At 35.3% G+C, this 22,528-nt stretch overlaps 1 protein-coding gene across 1 annotated transcript in view; it reads right to left on the reverse strand.

Moving 5' to 3' along the window:
* Positions 1-22,528, reverse strand: part of LOC137406056 (flavin-containing monooxygenase 5-like) — a 75,937-nt gene that overhangs the window by 44,796 nt on the left and 8,613 nt on the right. The window contains exons 4-6 of the mRNA XM_068092577.1: positions 16,901-17,027; positions 15,972-16,142; positions 11,883-11,991 (exon numbers count right to left, since the gene is read on the reverse strand). Coding sequence (XP_067948678.1) covers positions 11,883-11,991; positions 15,972-16,142; positions 16,901-17,027 — 407 coding nt within the window. The remainder of the gene's footprint in view (positions 1-11,882; positions 11,992-15,971; positions 16,143-16,900; positions 17,028-22,528) is intronic.

Below are 22,528 nucleotides of genomic sequence, written 5' to 3' on the forward strand. Positions count from 1 at the left end.
TGAGATATTAGTAGTATGTGCTGGCTCACATTGTCTCTAATGAGATATTAGTAGCATGTGCTGGCTCACATTGTCTCTAATGAGATATTAGTAGTGTGTGCTGGCTCATATTGTTTCTAATGAGATATTAGTAGTATGTGCTGGCTCACATTGTCTCTAATGAGATATTAGTAGTATGTGCTGGCTCACATTGTCTCTAATGAGATATTAGTAGTATGTGCTGGCTCACATTGTCTCTAATGAGATATTAGTAGTATGTGCTGGCTCACATTGTCTCTAATGAGATATTAGTAGCATGTGCTGGCTCACATTGTTTCTAATGAGATATTAGTAGTATGTGCTGGCTCACATTGTCTCTAATGAGATATTAGTAGTATGTGCTGGCTCACATTGTCTCTAATGAGATATTAGTAGTATGTGCTGGCTCACATTGTCTCTAATGAAATATTAGTAGTATGTGCTGGCTCACATTGTCTCTAATGAGATATTAGTAGCATGTGCTGGCTCACATTGTCTCTAAGCAGATATTAGCAGTATGTGCGGGCTCACATTGTCTCTAATGAGATATTAGTAGCATGTGCTGGCTCACATTGTCTCTAATGAAATATTAGTAGTATGTGCTGGCTCACATTGTCTCTAATGAGATATTAGTAGTATGTGCTGGCTCACATTGTCTCTAATGTGATATTAGTAGTATGTGCTGGCTCACATTGTCTCTAATGAGATATTAGTAGTACGTGCTGGCTCACATTGTCTCTAATGAGATATTAGTAGCATGTGCTGGCTCACATTGTCTCTAATGAGATATTAGTAGTATGTGCTGGCTCACATTGTCTCTAATGAGATATTAGTAGCATGTGCTGGCTCACATTGTCTCTAATGAAATATTAGTAGTATGTGCTGGCTCACATTGTCTCTAATGAGATATTAGTAGTGTGTGCTGACTCACATTGTCTCTAATGAGATATTAGTAGCATGTGCTGGCTCACATTGTCTCTAAGCAGATATTAGCAGTATGTGCGGGCTCACATTGTCTCTAATGAAATATTAGTAGTATGTGCTGGCTCACATTGTCTCTAATGAGATATTAGTAGTATGTGCTGACTCACATTGTCTCTAATGAGATATTAGCAGTATGTGCTGACTCACATTGTCTCTAATGAGATATTAGTAGTATGTGCTGGCTCACATTGTCTCTAATGAGATATTAGTAGTATGTGCTGACTCACATTGTCTCTAATGAGATATTAGCAGTATGTGCTGACTCACATTGTCTCTAATGAGATATTAGTAGTATGTGCTGGCTCACATTGTCTCTAATGAGATATTAGTAGTATGTGCTGGCTCACATTGTCTCTAAGCAGATATTAGCAGTATGTGCTGGCTCACATTGTTTCTAATGAAATATTAGTAGTATGTGCTGGCTCACATTGTCTCTAAGCAGATATTAGTAGTATGTGCTGGCTCACATTGTCTCTAATGAGATATTAGTAGTATGTGCTGGCTCACATTGTCTCTAATGAGATATTAGCAGTATGTGCGGGCTCACATTGTCTCTAATGAGATATTAGTAGCATGTGCTGGCTCACATTGTCTCTAATGAGATATTAGTAGCATGTGCTGGCTCACATTGTCTCTAATGAGATATTAGTAGTATGTGCTGGCTCACATTGTCTCTAATGAAATATTAGTAGTATGTGCTGGCTCACATTGTCTCTAATGAGATATTAGTAGTATGCGCTGGCTCACATTGTCTCTAATGAGATATTAGTAGTATGTGCTGACTCACATTGTCTCTAATGATATATTAGTAGTATGTGCTGGCTCACATTGTTTCTAATGAGATATTAGTAGTATGTGCTGGCTCACATTGTCTCTAATGAGATATTAGTAGCATGTGCTGGCTCACATTGTCTCTAAGCAGATATTAGTAGTATGTGCTGGCTCACATTGTCTCTAATGAGATATTAGTAGTATGTGCTGGCTCACATTGTCTCTAATGAGATATTAGTAGCATGTGCTGGCTCACATTGTCTCTAATGAAATATTAGTAGTATGTGCTGACTCACATTGTCTCTAATGAGATATTAGTAGCATGTGCTGGCTCACATTGTCTCTAAGCAGATATTAGTAGTATGTGCTGGCTCACATTGTCTCTAATGAAATATTAGTAGTATGTGCTGGCTCACATTGTCTCTAATGAGATATTAGTAGCATGTGCTGGCTCACATTGTCTCTAAGCAGATATTAGTAGTATGTGCTGGCTCACATTGTCTCTAATGAGATATTAGTAGTATGTGCTGGCTCACATTGTCTCTAATGAGATATTAGTAGTATGTGCTGACTCACATTGTCTCTAATGAGATATTAGTAGCATGTGCTGGCTCACATTGTCTCTAAGCAGATATTAGTAGTATGTGCTGGCTCACATTGTCTCTAATGAGATATTAGTAGCATGTGCTGGCTCACATTGTCTCTAAGCAGATATTAGTAGTATGTGCTGGCTCACATTGTCTCTAATGAGATATTAGTAGTATGTGCTGGCTCACATTGTCTCTAATGAGATATTAGTAGCATGTGCTGGCTCACATTGTCTCTAATGAGATATTAGTAGCATGTGCTGGCTCACATTGTCTCTAAGCAGATATTAGTAGTATGTGCTGGCTCACATTGTCTCTAATGAGATATTAGTAGTATGTGCTGACTCACATTGTCTCTAAGCAGATATTAGTAGTATGTTCTGGCTCACATTGTCTCTAATGAGATATTAGTAGTATGTGCTGGCTCACATTGTCTCTAATGAGATATTAGTAGCATGTGCTGGCTCACATTGTCTCTAATGAAATATTAGTAGCATGTGCTGGCTCACATTGTCTCTAATGAAATATTAGTAGTATGTGCTGGCTCGCATTGTCTCTAATGAGATATTAGTAGCATGTGCTGACTCACATTGTCTCTAATGAGATATTAGTAGTATGTGCTGGCTCACATTGTCTCTAATGAGATATTAGTAGTATGTGCTGGCTCACATTGTCTCTAATGAGATATTAGTAGTATGTGCTGACTCACATTGTCTCTAATGAGATATTAGTAGTATGTGCTGACTCACATTGTCTCTAATGAGATATTAGTAGCATGTGCTGACTCACATTGTCTCTAATGAGATATTAGTAGTATGTGCTGACTCACATTGTCTCTAATGAAATATTAGTAGCATGTGCTGGCTCACATTGTCTCTAATGAGATATTAGTAGTATGTGCTGGCTCACATTGTCTCTAATGAGATATTAGTAGTATGTGCTGGCTCACATTGTCTCTAAGCAGATATTAGTAGTATGTGCTGGCTCACATTGTCTCTAATGAGATATTAGTAGTATGTGCTGACTCACATTGTCTCTAATGAGATATTAGTAGCATGTGCTGGCTCACATTGTCTCTAAGCAGATATTAGCAGTATGTGCGGGCTCACATTGTCTCTAATGAAATATTAGTAGTATGTGCTGGCTCACATTGTCTCTAATGAAATATTAGTAGTATGTGCTGGCTCACATTGTCTCTAATGAGATATTAGTAGCATGTGCTGGCTCACATTGTCTCTAATGAGATATTAGTAGTATGTGCTGGCTCACATTGTCTCTAATGAAATATTAGTAGTATGTGCTGGCTCACATTGTCTTTAATGAGATATTAGTAGCATGTGCTGGCTCATATTGTCTCTAATGAAATATTAGTAGTATGTGCTGGCTCACATTGTCTCTAAGCAGATATTAGTAGTATGTGCTGACTCACATTGTCTCTAATGAGATATTAGTAGCATGTGCTGGCTCACATTGTCTCTAATGAAATATTAGTAGTATGTGCTGGCTCACATTGTCTCTAATGAGATATTAGTAGCATGTGCTGGCTCACATTGTCTCTAATGAGATATTAGTAGTATGTGCTGGCTCACATTATCTCTAATGAGATATTAGTAGCATGTGCTGGCTCACATTGCCTCTAAGCAGATATTAGTAGTATGTGCTGGCTCACATTGTCTCTAATGAGATATTAGTAGCATGTGCTGGCTCACATTGTCTCTAAGCAGATATTAGTAGTATGTGCGGGCTCACATTGTCTCTAATGAGATATTAGTAGCATGTGCTGGCTCACATTGTCTCTAATGAGATATTAGTAGTATGTGCTAGCTCACATTGTCTCTAATGAGATATTAGTAGTATGTGCTGGCTCACATTGTCTCTAATGAGATATTAGTAGTATGTGCTGGCTCACATTGTCTCTAATGAGATATTAGTAGTATGTGCTGGCTCACATTGTCTCTAATGAGATATTAGTAGCATGTGCTGGCTCACATTGTCTCTAATGAGATATTAGTAGTATGTGCTAGCTCACATTGTCTCTAATGAGATATTAGTAGTATGTGCTGGCTCACATTGTCTCTAATGAGATATTAGTAGTATGTGCTGGCTCACATTGTCTCTAATGAGATATTAGTAGTATGTGCTGGCTCACATTGTCTCTAATGAGATATTAGTAGTATGTGCTGACTCACATTGTCTCTAATGAGATATTAGTAGTATGTGCTGGCTCACATTGTCTCTAATGAGATATTAGTAGTATGTGCTGGCTCACATTGTCTCTAATGAAATATTAGTAGCATGTGCTGGCTCACATTGTCTCTAAGCAGATATTAGTAGTATGTGCTGACTCACATTGTCTCTAATGAGATATTAGTAGTATGTGCTGGCTCACATTGTCTCTAATGAGATATTAGTAGTATGTGCTGACTCACATTGTCTCTAATGAGATATTAGTAGTATGTGCTGGCTCACATTGTCTCTAATGAGATATTAGTAGTATGTGCTGGCTCACATTGTCTCTAATGAAATATTAGTAGCATGTGCTGGCTCACATTGTCTCTAATGAGATATTAGTAGTATGTGCTGGCTCACATTGTCTCTAATGAGATATTAGTAGTATGTGCTGGCTCACATTGTCTCTAATGAAATATTAGTAGCATGTGCTGGCTCACATTGTCTCTAATGAGATATTAGTAGTATGTGCTGACTCACATTGTCTCTAATGAGATATTAGTAGCATGTGCTGGCTCACATTGTCTCTAATGAGATATTAGTAGTATGTGCTGGCTCACATTGTCTCTAATGAGATATTAGTAGTATGTGCTGGCTCACATTGTCTCTAATGAAATATTAGTAGCATGTGCTGGCTCACATTGTCTCTAAGCAGATATTAGTAGTATGTGCTGACTCACATTGTCTCTAATGAGATATTAGTAGTATGTGCTGGCTCACATTGTCTCTAATGAGATATTAGTAGTATGTGCTGGCTCACATTGTCTCTAATGAGATATTAGTAGTATGTGCTGGCTCACATTGTTTCTAATGAGATATTAGTAGTATGTGCTGGCTCACATTGTCTCTAATGAGATATTAGTAGTGTGTGCTGGCTCACATTGTCTCTAATGAGATATTAGTAGTATGTGCTGGCTCACATTGTCTCTAATGAGATATTAGTAGTATGTGCTGGCTCACATTGTTTCTAATGATATATTAGTAGTATGTGCTGGCTCACATTGTCTCTAATGAGATATTAGTAGTATGTGCTGGCTCACATTGTTTCTAATGAGATATTAGTAGTATGTGCTGGCTCACATTGTCTCTAATGATATATTAGTAGTATGTGCTGGCTCACATTGTCTCTAATGAGATATTAGTAGTATGTGCTAGCTCACATTGTCTCTAATGAGATATTAGTAGTATGTGCTGGCTCACATTGTCTCTAATGAGATATTAGTAGTATGTGCTGGCTCATATTGTCTCTAATGAGATATTAGTAGTATGTGCTGGCTCACATTGTCTCTAATGAGATATTAGTGGTATGTGCTGGCTCACATTGTCTCTAATGAGATATTAGTGGTATGTGCTGGCTCACATTGTCTCTAATGAGATATTAGCAGTATGTGCTGGCTCACATTGTCTCTAATGAGATATTAGCAGTATGTGCGGGCTCACATTGTCTCTAATGAGATATTAGTAGTATGTGCTGGCTCACATTGTCTCTAATGAGATATTAGTAGTATGTGCTGGCTCACATTGTCTCTAATGTGATATTAGTAGTATGTGCTGGCTCACATTGTCTCTAATGAGATATTAGTAGTATGTGCTGGCTCACATTGTCTCTAATGAGATATTAGTAGTATGTGCTGGCTCACATTGTCTCTAAGCAGATATTAGTAGTATGTGCTGACTCACATTGTCTCTAATGAGATATTAGTAGTATGTGCTGGCTCACATTGTCTCTAATGAGATATTAGTAGTATGTGCTGACTCACATTGTCTCTAATGAGATATTAGTAGTATGTGCTGGCTCACATTGTCTCTAATGAGATATTAGTAGTATGTGCTGGCTCACATTGTCTCTAATGAGATATTAGTAGTATGTGCTGGCTCACATTGTCTCTAATGAGATATTAGTAGTATGTGCTGGCTCACATTGTCTCTAATGAGATATTAGTAGTATGTGCTGGCTCACATTGTCTCTAATGAGATATTAGTAGTATGTGCTGGCTCACATTGTCTCTAAGCAGATATTAGCAGTATGTGCGGGCTCACATTGTCTCTAATGAGATATTAGTAGTATGTGCTGGCTCACATTGTCTCTAATGAGATATTAGTAGTATGTGCTGGCTCACATTGTCTCTAATGAGATATTAGTAGCATGTGCTGGCTCACATTGTCTCTAATGAGATATTAGTAGCATGTGCTGGCTCACATTGTCTCTAATGAGATATTAGTAGTATGTGCTGACTCACATTGTCTCTAATGAGATATTAGTAGTATGTGCTGGCTCACATTGTCTCTAATGAAATATTAGTAGTATGTGCTGGCTCACATTGTCTCTAATGAGATATTAGTAGCATGTGCTGGCTCACATTGTCTCTAAGCAGATATTAGCAGTATGTGCGGGCTCACATTGTCTCTAATGAGATATTAGTAGCATGTGCTGGCTCACATTGTCTCTAATGAAATATTAGTAGTATGTGCTGGCTCACATTGTCTCTAATGAGATATTAGTAGTATGTGCTGACTCACATTGTCTCTAATGTGATATTAGTAGTATGTGCTGGCTCACATTGTCTCTAATGTGATATTAGTAGTATGTGCTGGCTCACATTGTCTCTAATGTGATATTAGTAGTATGTGCTGGCTCACATTGTCTCTAATGAGATATTAGTAGTACGTGCTGGCTCACATTGTCTCTAATGAGACATTAGTAGCATGTGCTGGCTCACATTGTCTCTAATGAGATATTAGTAGTATGTGCTGGCTCACATTGTCTCTAATGAGATATTAGTAGCATGTGCTGGCTCACATTGTCTCTAATGAAATATTAGTAGTATGTGCTGGCTCACATTGTCTCTAATGAGATATTAGTAGTGTGTGCTGACTCACATTGTCTCTAATGAGATATTAGTAGCATGTGCTGGCTCACATTGTCTCTAAGCAGATATTAGCAGTATGTGCGGGCTCACATTGTCTCTAATGAAATATTAGTAGTATGTGCTGGCTCACATTGTCTCTAATGAGATATTAGTAGTATGTGCTGGCTCACATTGTCTCTAATGAGATATTAGTAGTATGTGCTGGCTCACATTGTCTCTAATGAGATATTAGTAGTATGTGCTGGCTCACATTGTCTCTAATGAGATATTAGTAGCATGTGCTGGCTCACATTGTCTCTAATGAGATATTAGTAGTATGTGCTGACTCACATTGTCTCTAATGAGATATTAGCAGTATGTGCTGACTCACATTGTCTCTAATGAGATATTAGTAGTATGTGCTGGCTCACATTGTCTCTAATGAGATATTAGTAGTATGTGCTGACTCACATTGTCTCTAATGAGATATTAGCAGTATGTGCTGACTCACATTGTCTCTAATGAGATATTAGTAGTATGTGCTGGCTCACATTGTCTCTAATGAGATATTAGTAGTATGTGCTGGCTCACATTGTCTCTAAGCAGATATTAGCAGTATGTGCTGGCTCACATTGTTTCTAATGAAATATTAGTAGTATGTGCTGGCTCACATTGTCTCTAAGCAGATATTAGTAGTATGTGCTGGCTCACATTGTCTCTAATGAGATATTAGTAGTATGTGCTGGCTCACATTGTCTCTAATGAGATATTAGTAGCATGTGCTGGCTCACATTGTCTCTAATGAGATATTAGTAGCATGTGCTGGCTCACATTGTCTCTAATGAGATATTAGTAGTATGTGCTGGCTCACATTGTCTCTAATGAAATATTAGTAGTATGTGCTGGCTCACATTGTCTCTAATGAGATATTAGTAGCATGTGCTGGCTCACATTGTCTCTAAGCAGATATTAGTAGTATGTGCTGGCTCACATTGTCTCTAATGAGATATTAGTAGTATGTGCTGGCTCACATTGTCTCTAATGAGATATTAGTAGCATGTGCTGGCTCACATTGTCTCTAATGAAATATTAGTAGTATGTGCTGGCTCGCATTGTCTCTAATGAGATATTAGTAGTATGTGCTGACTCACATTGTCTCTAATGAGATATTAGTAGCATGTGCTGGCTCACATTGTCTCTAAGCAGATATTAGTAGTATGTGCTGGCTCACATTGTCTCTAATGAAATATTAGTAGTATGTGCTGGCTCACATTGTCTCTAATGAGATATTAGTAGCATGTGCTGGCTCACATTGTCTCTAAGCAGATATTAGTAGTATGTGCTGGCTCACATTGTCTCTAATGAGATATTAGTAGCATGTGCTGGCTCATATTGTTTCTAATGAGATATTAGTAGCATGTGCTGACTCACATTGTCTCTAATGAGATATTAGTAGTATGTGCTGGCTCACATTGTCTCTAATGAGATATTAGTAGTATGTGCTGGCTCACATTGTCTCTAATGAGATATTAGTAGTATGTGCTGGCTCACATTGTCTCTAATGAGATATTAGTAGCATGTGCTGGCTCACATTGTCTCTAATGAGATATTAGTAGTATGTGCTGACTCACATTGTCTCTAATGAGATATTAGCAGTATGTGCTGACTCACATTGTCTCTAATGAGATATTAGTAGTATGTGCTGGCTCACATTGTCTCTAATGAGATATTAGTAGTATGTGCTGACTCACATTGTCTCTAATGAGATATTAGCAGTATGTGCTGACTCACATTGTCTCTAATGAGATATTAGTAGTATGTGCTGACTCACATTGTCTCTAATGAGATATTAGTAGCATGTGCTGGCTCACATTGTCTCTAATGAGATATTAGTAGTATGTGCTGACTCACATTGTCTCTAATGAGATATTAGCAGTATGTGCTGACTCACATTGTCTCTAATGAGATATTAGTAGTATGTGCTGGCTCACATTGTCTCTAATGAGATATTAGTAACATGTGCTGGCTCACATTGTCTCTAATGAGATATTAGTAGTATGTGCTGGCTCACATTGTCTCTAATGAGATATTAGTAGTATGTGCTGGCCCACATTGTCTCTAAGCAGATATTAGCAGTATGTGCTGGCTCACATTGTTTCTAATGAAATATTAGTAGTATGTGCTGGCTCACATTGTCTCTAAGCAGATATTAGTAGTATGTGCTGGCTCACATTGTCTCTAATGAGATATTAGTAGTATGTGCTGGCTCACATTGTCTCTAATGAGATATTAGTAGCATGTGCTGGCTCACATTGTCTCTAATGAGATATTAGTAGCATGTGCTGGCTCACATTGTCTCTAATGAGATATTAGTAGTATGTGCTGGCTCACATTGTCTCTAATGAAATATTAGTAGTATGTGCTGGCTCACATTGTCTCTAATGAGATATTAGTAGCATGTGCTGGCTCACATTGTCTCTAAGCAGATATTAGTAGTATGTGCTGGCTCACATTGTCTCTAATGAGATATTAGTAGTATGTGCTGGCTCACATTGTCTCTAATGAGATATTAGTAGCATGTGCTGGCTCACATTGTCTCTAATGAAATATTAGTAGTATGTGCTGGCTCGCATTGTCTCTAATGAGATATTAGTAGTATGTGCTGACTCACATTGTCTCTAATGAGATATTAGTAGCATGTGCTGGCTCACATTGTCTCTAAGCAGATATTAGTAGTATGTGCTGGCTCACATTGTCTCTAATGAAATATTAGTAGTATGTGCTGGCTCACATTGTCTCTAATGAGATATTAGTAGCATGTGCTGGCTCACATTGTCTCTAAGCAGATATTAGTAGTATGTGCTGGCTCACATTGTCTCTAATGAGATATTAGTAGTATGTGCTGGCTCACATTGTCTCTAATGAGATATTAGTAGCATGTGCTGGCTCACATTGTCTCTAATGAAATATTAGTAGTATGTGCTGGCTCACATTGTCTCTAATGAGATATTAGTAGTATGTGCTGACTCACATTGTCTCTAATGAGATATTAGTAGCATGTGCTGGCTCACATTGTCTCTAAGCAGATATTAGCAGTATGTGCGGGCTCACATTGTCTCTAATGAAATATTAGTAGTATGTGCTGGCTCACATTGTCTCTAATGAAATATTAGTAGTATGTGCTGGCTCACATTGTCTCTAATGAGATATTAGTAGTATGTGCTGGCTCACATTGTCTCTAATGAGATATTAGTAGCATGTGCTGGCTCACATTGTCTCTAATGAGATATTAGTAGTATGTGCTGGCTCACATTGTCTCTAATGAAATATTAGTAGTATGTGCTGGCTCACATTGTCTTTAATGAGATATTAGTAGCATGTGCTGGCTCATATTGTCTCTAATGAAATATTAGTAGTATGTGCTGGCTCACATTGTCTCTAATGAGATATTAGTAGTATGTGCTGGCTCACATTGTCTCTAATGAGATATTAGTAGCATGTGCTGGCTCACATTGTCTCTAATGAGATATTAGTAGTATGTGCTGGCTCACATTGTCTCTAATGAGATATTAGTAGTATGTGCTGGCTCACATTGTCTCTAAGCAGATATTAGTAGTATGTGCTGGCTCACATTGTCTCTAAGCAGATATTAGTAGTATGTGCTGGCTCACATTGTCTTTAATGAAATATTAGTAGTATGTGCTGGCTCACATTGTCTCTAAGCAGATATTACCACAAATTATGAATAATAAAAGAAGTATATTTATGATGAACTGTGGTTTTGTCTGTGATAGTGAGCTTGTCATATACAATAGAAGCAAACAGAGACACAATGTTATCATCTCCTTGTACATCTTACAACAATATTTATCATAGTATTTTGCTGGAGCAAAACATTGTGTCTAATTTATTTAATTTTAACATGGAAAAATATTTCCCCATTGGTGTTTGTAGTTAGATTTCTCTATTGGTGTTTATAGTTAGATTGCCCTATTAGTGTTTGTTGTTGTATTATGGGATTTGTTAGGCTCAGGCTATATTGGTGCCTGTGCTAAAGGCAGTACAGGTGGTCTTGGTAATTACGGTGAGTGGATAAAACTGGATAAAGCTAGTGGGTAAAGCTAGTAGATTGGCTAGTGTAGGGCGGTATGGGGAGGATATAAGGAAGTGTAACGAAAGACAGAGGCTCTTCTTCATCTTCACATCAGTACATGTGAGTACATTGATTTATACAACGTTTGTAGGTAGATCTCCCTATTGGTGTTTGTAGGTAGGTTTCCCTATTGGTGTTTGTAGGTAAATTCCCTATTGGTGTTTGTGGGTAGATTTCCTAATAGAAGTTGGCAGTTTGGCTCTACCTAACAGGTGCTGGTAGCTGGAATTTTTATTTTGGTCCGAGTGGTTTTGTTACTACACTGAATGTATGATTTATAAAACATTTTACCTTCAAATTTGGAGAGACCTTTACTTTGCCTCTTTGTATGTGGTGAACAAGAGTTTGGCTGACTGTGGGGTGGGTACGAGAGGGACCGTACTTAGGATTCAGGCCCCATCTACAACAGCAACTCGCTGTCACTGAGTGAATTTGCGATAAAGAATAACGTATGTCCCAAAGAGCTCTAGCAAGTAAACAAGAAAGCGATTTCTTTGGAGTTTTGTTTTAGTGATTAAAAACAACGAAGAGGTGACAACTCATAATTGCTGACTAGCAGAATGTCTTTGAAGTAATCATATTAGTGCCAGAGCAATTGAACAAAAATTGGAAGAACATTTGTATTTATCCTTCTACACATACTTAGCGCAAACATTGTTTCTATTTCGTGACGCCAACTTACTAGATCCACCATTGCACATGTATGTTTAAGTTTATGAACTTTCTGTTATTCCACCTGCCTTCAATTCATTATCCAGACACCTCTGCAATGCTATTAGATTATCAACTTTGAAAACAATTTTTTTCAACTCACTCATTAATTCCTGATTTCTGCCGTTACATGGCAATATTTCTGTCGTTAACGAAATACATCATTTTGTTGATGGACACCAATGCTAATATAAGTTATACATACATAGAGTTATACATACATAAAGTTATACATACATAGAGTTATACATACATAGAGTTATAGAGTTATAAATACATAGCCACAGAAAAGCCCGAATCACAATATGCTAAGATGAACGAACTTGTCTCTCGACCAAGCTTTTCAGGGAGAGAACTTCTCAGAAAGGCAATCCTTCGTTTTTTCGTGACGCCATTTTATCGTTGTCGGCTATCTTTATAGACAATTGTATCGTTAAAAACACGAAGCTTGCAATGAATTTTTGAAAACGATGCTTTTGTTTGCAATTTTTAATTATAGTATCAAAACAACACCAAAAAGCACTATTAAAAGAATAACAATCGTTTTCTACAAATATGGCAGCTTTTTCGTGAACGAGCGCATGTGCAAACAACTTGATCACGTAAAAAAATGATGGATACTGCCCTTGATAATGTTCATACCGCAGTTAATAATGATCCAATGGCAGGTGTGTTAGCAAGAGAACCTTCTACGGTTCTCTCAGGTGACCGTTCAACTTAACCAGCTGAAAGTAAATACTACATGATAAACAGAAGCCTTAGTGTCAAACATGTACTGTGAAAGCAGTGGGAACATGACATTTGTCTGAACATGCCATAGAGATAGGCGTGAAACTTGTCTGAGCATGCCATAGATATGGTATGCTCAGATAAGGTATGGCCTATTGTATCCATGAGTCCGAGAAAAGGGGTGCTGTTCATGAATGAAAACAGACATCGACTCATGCATTCAGCTTTGTTTACTTTTACAGAACAAGAGAAGGCACCATAAAACTGACTTGACGGTAGTCAGACGCACAGATGAATCTTTCCTGTAAAATATCAAAGTTGGCATTCCTTTCAGTGAATGGGTGAAATACCTGGAGACAACAACAGGGCTTCTCTAAATCTCTCAATGTAGTTAAAGCTTTGAACATCTGAATTTCATAGCATCACAGTTGGTGAGTATATAGTAGTACAGCTGGTCTAACTAGTGAGTATATAGTAGTACAACTGGGCTAACTAGTGAGTATATAGTAGTACAGCTGGTCTAACTAGTGAGTATATAGTAGTACAGCTGGTCTAACTAGTGAGTATATAGTAGTACAGCTGGTCTAACTAGTGAGTATATAGTAGTACAGCCGGTTTAACTAGTGAGTATATAGTAGTACAGCTGGTCTAACTAGTGAGTATATAGTAGTACAACTGGTCTAACTAGTGAGTATATAGTAGTACAGCTGGTCTAACTAGTGAGTATATAGTAGTACAACTGGTCTAACTAGTGAGTATATAGTAGTACAGCTGGTCTAACTAGTGAGTATATAGTAGTACAACTGGTCTAACTAGTGAGTATATAGTAGTACAGCCGGGCTAACTAGTGAGTATATAGTAGTACAGCCGGGCTAACTAGTGAGTATATAGTAGTACAGCTGGGCTAACTAGTGAGTTTACTGAATTAATGGCTAATTAATGCACGATAAGTTTGGTATTGTAATGGAATGTCAGGGCTACTCCTCGTTTTTCTACAATCATCAATATACAACTTTCATAAATATTAAATCTATATATATATATATATATTTCTCAAAGTATGTATGTTTTTGGTATGTCCAGCTATAGCTATTAACATTTTGGATATACAGTTCTGCGCTATGCCGGACTTGAACTCCCGAAGATCGCAAACGCAGATTGATAATTCAACGCTTTAACCACGAGACAATGGAAGTTCATACAATCGATCCCTTTTTATACGTAACGTATACATCGTTTTCCTTTTTCATACCTAGATGATGTAATAATTACAACCCTGTGAACTATTTTAGCTCTATGAAACGCGATGCTTTATTAGGGCTAATTTGTTTTCGGCAAAACGATATCAACAATATCAATTTTCTGTCCACAGACTTTTTCTATAACCCGGGCAATGCCGGGTTGTACAGTTAGGTGTATTAGCTTACACATTTTTCCTTCTAAACCTAACCAATTAGTAATTCGTAATTAATTTCACATTTTACAACAAACATTTGTAATATTACTGTAAGGTTTATCGTGTAAAATTACAAGTATCAGTTATTCCTCACTCTCTTATATTTACAGACATTTACATTCTCTTATTGCATTTATAAACTTCTTAGAATCTTTTGAAGTTTATAATATAAGATTTTAAAGTTTGTTTCGTCGTTATCATTTCAATTTGCATACTTTTAAACATAATTTGAGTATTGTGTTTAAAGTTTAAACATTATTCATTTTCCTATCATTATCGTTTAGACTTGGTTAGTTTCCAATCTTTATTATTAATATTAACTTTTTATTCAACCATTTTTGGCAGACATTGTTCTAATAAAATTTCAACTACAAAATACTACCATATTCTGTCATATTTTTTAGTATCGTCGTATTCAAAGTTTTGTTGAATAGCTTCTGGTGGAACAGTAACCTTTTTATACACACATACTTCTATGCAAGAATTGCTATTATTAATTAAACATATTCAGGAATTTTAATTTGTTTTCTCAGTTTGTAATAATTGTATCATTACCGAATCACCTTCTATTGTAATCGTAGCAAAACCTACTTAATTTAGCTATTGGCCTACTTGCATAGAAAGTACTTTTTTATTAGTAATAAAAAAGTCTTTGCGCAGAAAATTGATTTGTATTTAACATATAACAACATTTGCCATTCTAACTCTCAAACTTCATATCTTGAAAAAAGTGTTTTGTGTAGTTGAAATAATCTGAGAGAAAATAAAACCAGCTGTAAAGGTTTTCAAACTTTGTCAAACAACTATAACTTTCAAACTTCATATCATGAGGAAAATGTTTTGTGCTGTACAAATACAGCTTATGGTGTAAAATAGCAAGTACAAGTACAAGCTTAGCAAGTACAGGTTATGGTGTAAAATATTGAAAAAATACGTTACCGAAGTTGTTTTCTCGCCTTGGAACGGATTAAAATTTACATAATTTTATCTTGATGGGAAAAATTGTTTTGGATCTCGAACAACTCGTTTTTCAAAAACCTTCTGGGACGGATTAATGCTTGAATAATAATATATGATTATCGATGAAACGATATCATTAATAACCGAGGTTCCATTGTACGTTATTCAAAGATATACGTCGCTGAAAATTATGAAACTTTAAATTTACATTGGTTTGAAAACCTTTACAGTTTTATTTATTTTTAACTCAGTTGTCCTGCACAAAACCTTATCCTCATGATATGAAGTTTGAAAGTTACAGTTGTTTGACAAAGTTTGAAAACCTTTACAGTTGCTTTTATTTTCTCTCTTAATTTATTTCAACTACACAAAACACTTCTCCCATGATATGTAGTTTGAAAGTTAGAAAGGAAAATGTTGTTATATATTAAATACAAATCAATTTTTTGTCCAAAGAATTTTTTATTACCCGGGCAACGCCGGGTAGCACAACTTGTCTAATATATCGTAGCCAGCTATCACACCTTTCTGGATGTCCGCTGTGCAGCTTTATTAAAGATGAGAGAAATGTATCAGCCACATTTGGGGAGTTGCTGTCACCTATGCGGTTGAGGTAGAGGTCACCGGGGCTGCCAAAGAAATAGCTGGGAAGAACCCAAGCTCCTGATCTGGAGGCTATGTGAACTATTGGACACCTAAAAATGAGTAGAAAGCAACATTCACACGACACGTCTTTGAAGTGAGATTCAGTTGGACTCTCGCATGATGTGAGGGGTGTTGAGAAATGCATTGTTAATGAGCAAAAACAATATTCAATATTATTAAATACAAGCTTCAAAATAAATTTTTTGTATTTGATTATTCTATTAGCAACAAAACGTTTCCTATAATACAACTTGTTTCCTTAAAAATTTTTTCTTGCTATTCGGCTCCTTCCTTGTTCGGCTAACAGAAAGGATGACATAAAAACACGGAATTTAAAAAATAATTCTGGTTTATTATTATTATTATTATTATTGCATGAGTAAAGAATATCATAGAAGATTAAGAGGATACTAAATAGAAATTGATGAGAAAAGAGAACATGGAAAGACTGTGAGGGTAGAATACAATAGGAGGCTAAGAGAGGCAACTAGAAGATAAGGGCGAAGAGACCCAAAAACTATGAGAGAAAACTGCATAGACAGACAGACAAGTGACTAATACGAGAGAAGACTGCGAGAGGAGACTACAGAAGGACTAGAACATATATACTACCCTTCCACTCGAGGACAGGGGTACTACCCTAACGATATTATGTAAAACCACAACGCCAAACTAAAACAATCCGTCAACTACTGACTGGCCAATGGTTATGACCGCGTGTTGTAAAATTATATGTTTAGTTACATCAACAGAGACATGAGAGACATCACTGACAAGTATGAATAAAACCAAATTAGCATCAACTCACTGTCCTTTGGTAACCAGGTTGTCAGCGATGTCGACAGCGCTGTTCCCAATACCAATCAACACTACATTCTTGCCCTCATATCCACTGCGATGTACATCCTTGTACTTTACACTGTGAATTATCTCTCCTGACGTAAAACAAGAAGTACCAATTACAATAATTTTCAAAAAAGTAATATTCACTATGGCTAGTAACTTAGGACGGCTGAGCATGAAATTAAAATAGTGCAGCTTTAGTTAGATAACTCGGTGCAGTCTCTCCGTAAATGAAGGAAAACTTTATTCTGCTAGCAAAGAATTCACCGCATTAAAATGAACTTACACAATTTTTGTAGATTTTATCAGAAAGTAATGGTATTTTTCTATCATTTACAGTTGTTTTTGATGTTTAAGTGATCTGACTGCCAAGATGTTTCTAAATTACAATTGATAAAACTTGATCACGATTAAAATGCTCAGAAGAAAAAGGGGTGCGAAATGACATCACCAGTTGCTGATGACATCACTAGTAGTTATCAATGTGATAGTCGATATCACTAGTAGTTATCAATGTGATAGTTGATATCACTAGTAGTTATCAATGCGATAGTCGATATCACTAGTAGTTATCAATGTGATAGTTGATATCACTAGTAGTTATCAATGTGATAGTTGATATCACTAGTAGTTATCAATGTGATAGTCGATATCACCAGTAGTTATCAATGCGATAATTGATATCACTAGTAGTTATCAATGTGATAGTCGATATCACTAGTAGTTATCAATGTGATAGTTGATATCACTAGTAGTTATCAATGTGATAGTTGATATCACTAGTAGTTATCAATGTGTTAGTCGATATCACTAGTAGTTATCAATGTGATAGTCGATATCACTAGTAGTTATCAATGTGATAGTCGATATCACTAGTAGTTATCAATGCGATAGTCGATATCACTAGTAGTTATCAATGTGATAGTCGATATCACTAGTAGTTATCAATGCGATAGTTGATATCACTAATAGTTATCAATGTGATAGTTGATATCACTAGTAGTTATCAATGTGATAGTTGATATCACTAGGAGTTATCAATGTGTTAGTTGATATCACTAGTAGTTATCAATGTGATAGTTGATATCACTAGTAGTTATCAATGCGATAGTTGATATCACTAGTAGTTATCAATGTGATAGTTGATATCACTAGTAGTTATCAATGTGATAGTTGATATCACTAGTAGTTATCAATGTGATAGTTGATATCACTAGTAGTTATCAATGTGTTAGTTGATATCACTAGTAGTTATCAATGTGATAGTCGATATCACTAGTAGTTATCAATGTGATAGTCGATATCACTAGTAGTTATCAATGCGATAGTCGATATCACTAGTAGTTATCAATGTGATAGTCGATATCACTAGTAGTTATCAATGTGATAGTCGATATCACTAGTAGTTATCAATGTGATAGTTGATATCACTAGTAGTTATCAATGTGATAGTCGATATCACCAGTAGTTATCAATGCGATAATTGATATCACTAGTAGTTATCAATGTGATAGTCGATATCACTAGTAGTTATCAATGTGATAGTTGATATCACTAGTAGTTATCAATGCGATAGTTGATATCACTAGTAGTTATCAATGTGATAATTGATATCACTAGTAGTTATCAATGTGATAGTTGATATCACTAGTAGTTATCAATGTGATAGTTGATATCACCAGTAGTTATCAATGCGATAGTTGATATCAATAGTAGTTATCAATGTGATAGTCGATATCACCAGTAGTTATCAATGCGATAATTGATATCACTAGTAGTTATCAATGTGATAGTTGATATCACTAATAGTTATCAATGTGTTAGTTGATATCACTAGTAGTTATCAATGTGATAGTCGATATCACTAGTAGTTATCAATGTGATAGTTGATATCACTAGTAGTTATCAATGTGTTAGTTGATATCACTAGTAGTTATCAATGTGATAGTCGATATCACTAGTAGTTATCAATGTGATAGTCGATATCACTAGTAGTTATCAATGCGATAGTCGATATCACTAGTAGTTATCAATGTGATAGTCGATATCACTAGTAGTTATCAATGTGATAGTCGATATCACTAGTAGTTATCAATGTGATAGTTGATATCACTAGTAGTTATCAATGCGATAGTTGATATCACTAGTAGTTATCAATGCGATAGTTGATATCACTAGTAGTTATCAATGCGATATTTGATATCACTAGTAGTTATCAATGCGATAGTCGATATCACTAGTAGTTATCAATGCGATAGTCGATATCACTAGTAGTTATCAATGTGATAGTCGATATCAATAGTAGTTATCAATATGATAGTCGATATCACTAGTAGTTATCAATGTGATAGTTGATATCACTAGTAGTTATCAACGTGATAGTTGATATCACTAGTAGTTATCAATGTGTTAGTTGATATCACTAGTAGTTATCAATGTGATAGTTGATATCACTAGTAGTTATCAATGTGATAGTTGATATCACTAGTAGTTATCAATGTGATAGTTGATATCACTAGGAGTTATCAATGTGTTAGTTGATATCACTAGTAGTTATCAATGTGATAGTTGATATCACTAGTAGTTATCAATGTGATAGTTGATATCACTAGTAGTTATCAATGTGATAGTTGATATCACTGGTAGTTATCAATGTGATAGTCGATATCACTAGTAGTTATCAATGTGATAATTGATATCACTAGTAGTTATCAATGTGATAATCGATATCACTAGTAGTTATCAATGTGATAGTCGATATCACTAGTAGTTATCAATGTGATAGACGATATCACTGGTAGTTATCAATGTGATAGTCGATATCACTAGTAGTTATCAATGTGATAGTCGATATCACTAGTAGTTATCAATGTGATAGTCGATATCACTAGTAGTTATCAATGTGATAGTCGATATCACTAGTAGTTATCAATGTGATAGTCGATATCACTAGTAGTTATCAATGTGATAGTCGATATCACTAATAGTTATCAATGTGATAGTCGATATCACTAGTAGTTATCAATGTGATAGTTGATATCACTAATAGTTATCAATGTGATAATTGATATCACCAGTAGTTATCAATGCGATAATTGATATCACTAGTAGTTATCAATGTGATAGTTGATATCACTAGTAGTTATCAATGTGATAGTTGATATCACTAGTAGTTATCAATGTGATAGTTGATATCACTAGTAGTTATCAATGTGATAGTTGATATCACTAGTAGTTATCAATGCGATAGTTGATATCAATAGTAGTTATCAATGTGATAGTTGATATCACTAGTAGTTATCAACGTGATAGTTGATATCACTAGTAGTTATCAATGTGTTAGTTGATATCACTAGTAGTTATCAATGTGATAGTTGATATCACTAGTAGTTATCAATGTGATAGTTGATATCACTGGTAGTTATCAATGTGATAGTTGATATCACTAGGAGTTATCAATGTGTTAGTTGATATCACTAGTAGTTATCAACGTGATAGTTGATATCACTAGTAGTTATCAATGTGTTAATTGATATCACTAGTAGTTATCAATGTGATAGTTGATATCACTAGTAGTTATCAATGTGATAGTTGATATCACTAGGAGTTATCAATGTGTTAGTTGATATCACTAGTAGTTATCAATGTGATAGTTGATATCACTAGTAGTTATCAATGCGATAGTTGATATCACTAGTAGTTATCAATGCGATAGTTGATATCACTAGTAGTTATCAATGCGATAGTTGATATCACTAATAGTTATCAATGTGATAGTTGATATCACTAGTAGTTATCAATGTGATAGTTGATATCACTAGGAGTTATCAATGTGTTAGTTGATATCACTAGTAGTTATCAATGTGATAGTTGATATCATTAGTAGTTATCAATGCGATAGTTGATATCACTAGTAGTTATCAATGCGATAGTTGATATCACTAGTAGTTATCAATGCGATATTTGATATCACTAGTAGTTATCAATGCGATAGTCGATATCACTAGTAGTTATCAATGCGATAGTCGATATCACTAGTAGTTATCAATGTGATAGTCGATATCAATAGTAGTTATCAATATGATAGTCGATATCACTAGTAGTTATCAATATGATAGTCGATATCACTAGTAGTTATCAACGTGATAGTTGATATCACTAGTAGTTATCAACGTGATAGTTGATATCACTAGTAGTTATCAATGTGTTAGTTGATATCACTAGTAGTTATCAATGTGATAGTTGATATCACTAGTAGTTATCAATGTGATAGTTGATATCACTAGTAGTTATCAATGTGATAGTTGATATCACTAGGAGTTATCAATGTGTTAGTTGATATCACTAGTAGTTATCAATGTGATAGTTGATATCACTAGTAGTTATCAATGTGATAGTTGATATCACTAGTAGTTATCAATGTGATAGTCGATATCACTGGTAGTTATCAATGTGATAGTCGATATCACTAGTAGTTATCAATGTGATAATCGATATCACTAGTAGTTATCAATGTGATAATCGATATCACTAGTAGTTATCAATGTGATAGTCGATATCACTAGTAGTTATCAATGTGATAGACGATATCACTAGTAGTTATCAATGTGATAGTCGATATCACTAGTAGTTATCAATGTGATAGTCGATATCACTAGTAGTTATCAATGTGATAGTCGATATCACTAGTAGTTATCAATGTGATAGTCGATATCACTAGTAGTTATCAATGTGATAGTCGATATCACTAGTAGTTATCAATGTGATAGTCGATATCACTAATAGTTATCAATGTGATAATCGATATCACTAGTAGTTATCAATGTGATAGTTGATATCACTAATAGTTATCAATGTGATAATTGATATCACCAGTAGTTATCAATGCGATAATTGATATCACTAGTAGTTATCAATGTGATAGTTGATATCACTAGTAGTTATCAATGTGATAGTTGATATCACTAGTAGTTATCAATGTGATAGTTGATATCACTAGTAGTTATCAATGCGATAGTTGATATCACTAGTAGTTATCAATGTGATAGTTGATATCACTAGTAGTTATCAATGTGATAGTTGATATCACTAGTAGTTATCAATGCGATAGTTGATATCACTAGTAGTTATCAATGCGATAGTCGATATCACTAGTAGTTATCAACGTGATAGTTGATATCACTAGTAGTTATCAACGTGATAGTTGATATCACTAGTAGTTATCAATGTGTTAGTTGATATCACTAGTAGTTATCAATGTGATAGTTGATATCACTAGTAGTTATCAATGTGATAGTTGATATCACTAGTAGTTATCAATGTGATAGTTGATATCACTAGGAGTTATCAATGTGTTAGTTGATATCACTAGTAGTTATCAATGTGATAGTTGATATCACTAGTAGTTATCAATGTGATAGTTGATATCACTAGTAGTTATCAATGTGATAGTTGATATCACTGGTAGTTATCAATGTGATAGTCGATATCACTAGTAGTTATCAATGTGATAATTGATATCACTAGTAGTTATCAATGTGATAATCGATATCACTAGTAGTTATCAATGTGATAGTCGATATCACTAGTAGTT

The sequence above is a fragment of the Watersipora subatra genome, chromosome 10 (assembly GCF_963576615.1).
Source record: "Watersipora subatra chromosome 10, tzWatSuba1.1, whole genome shotgun sequence".
Classification (NCBI taxonomy): Eukaryota; Metazoa; Bryozoa; class Gymnolaemata; order Cheilostomatida; family Watersiporidae; genus Watersipora; species Watersipora subatra.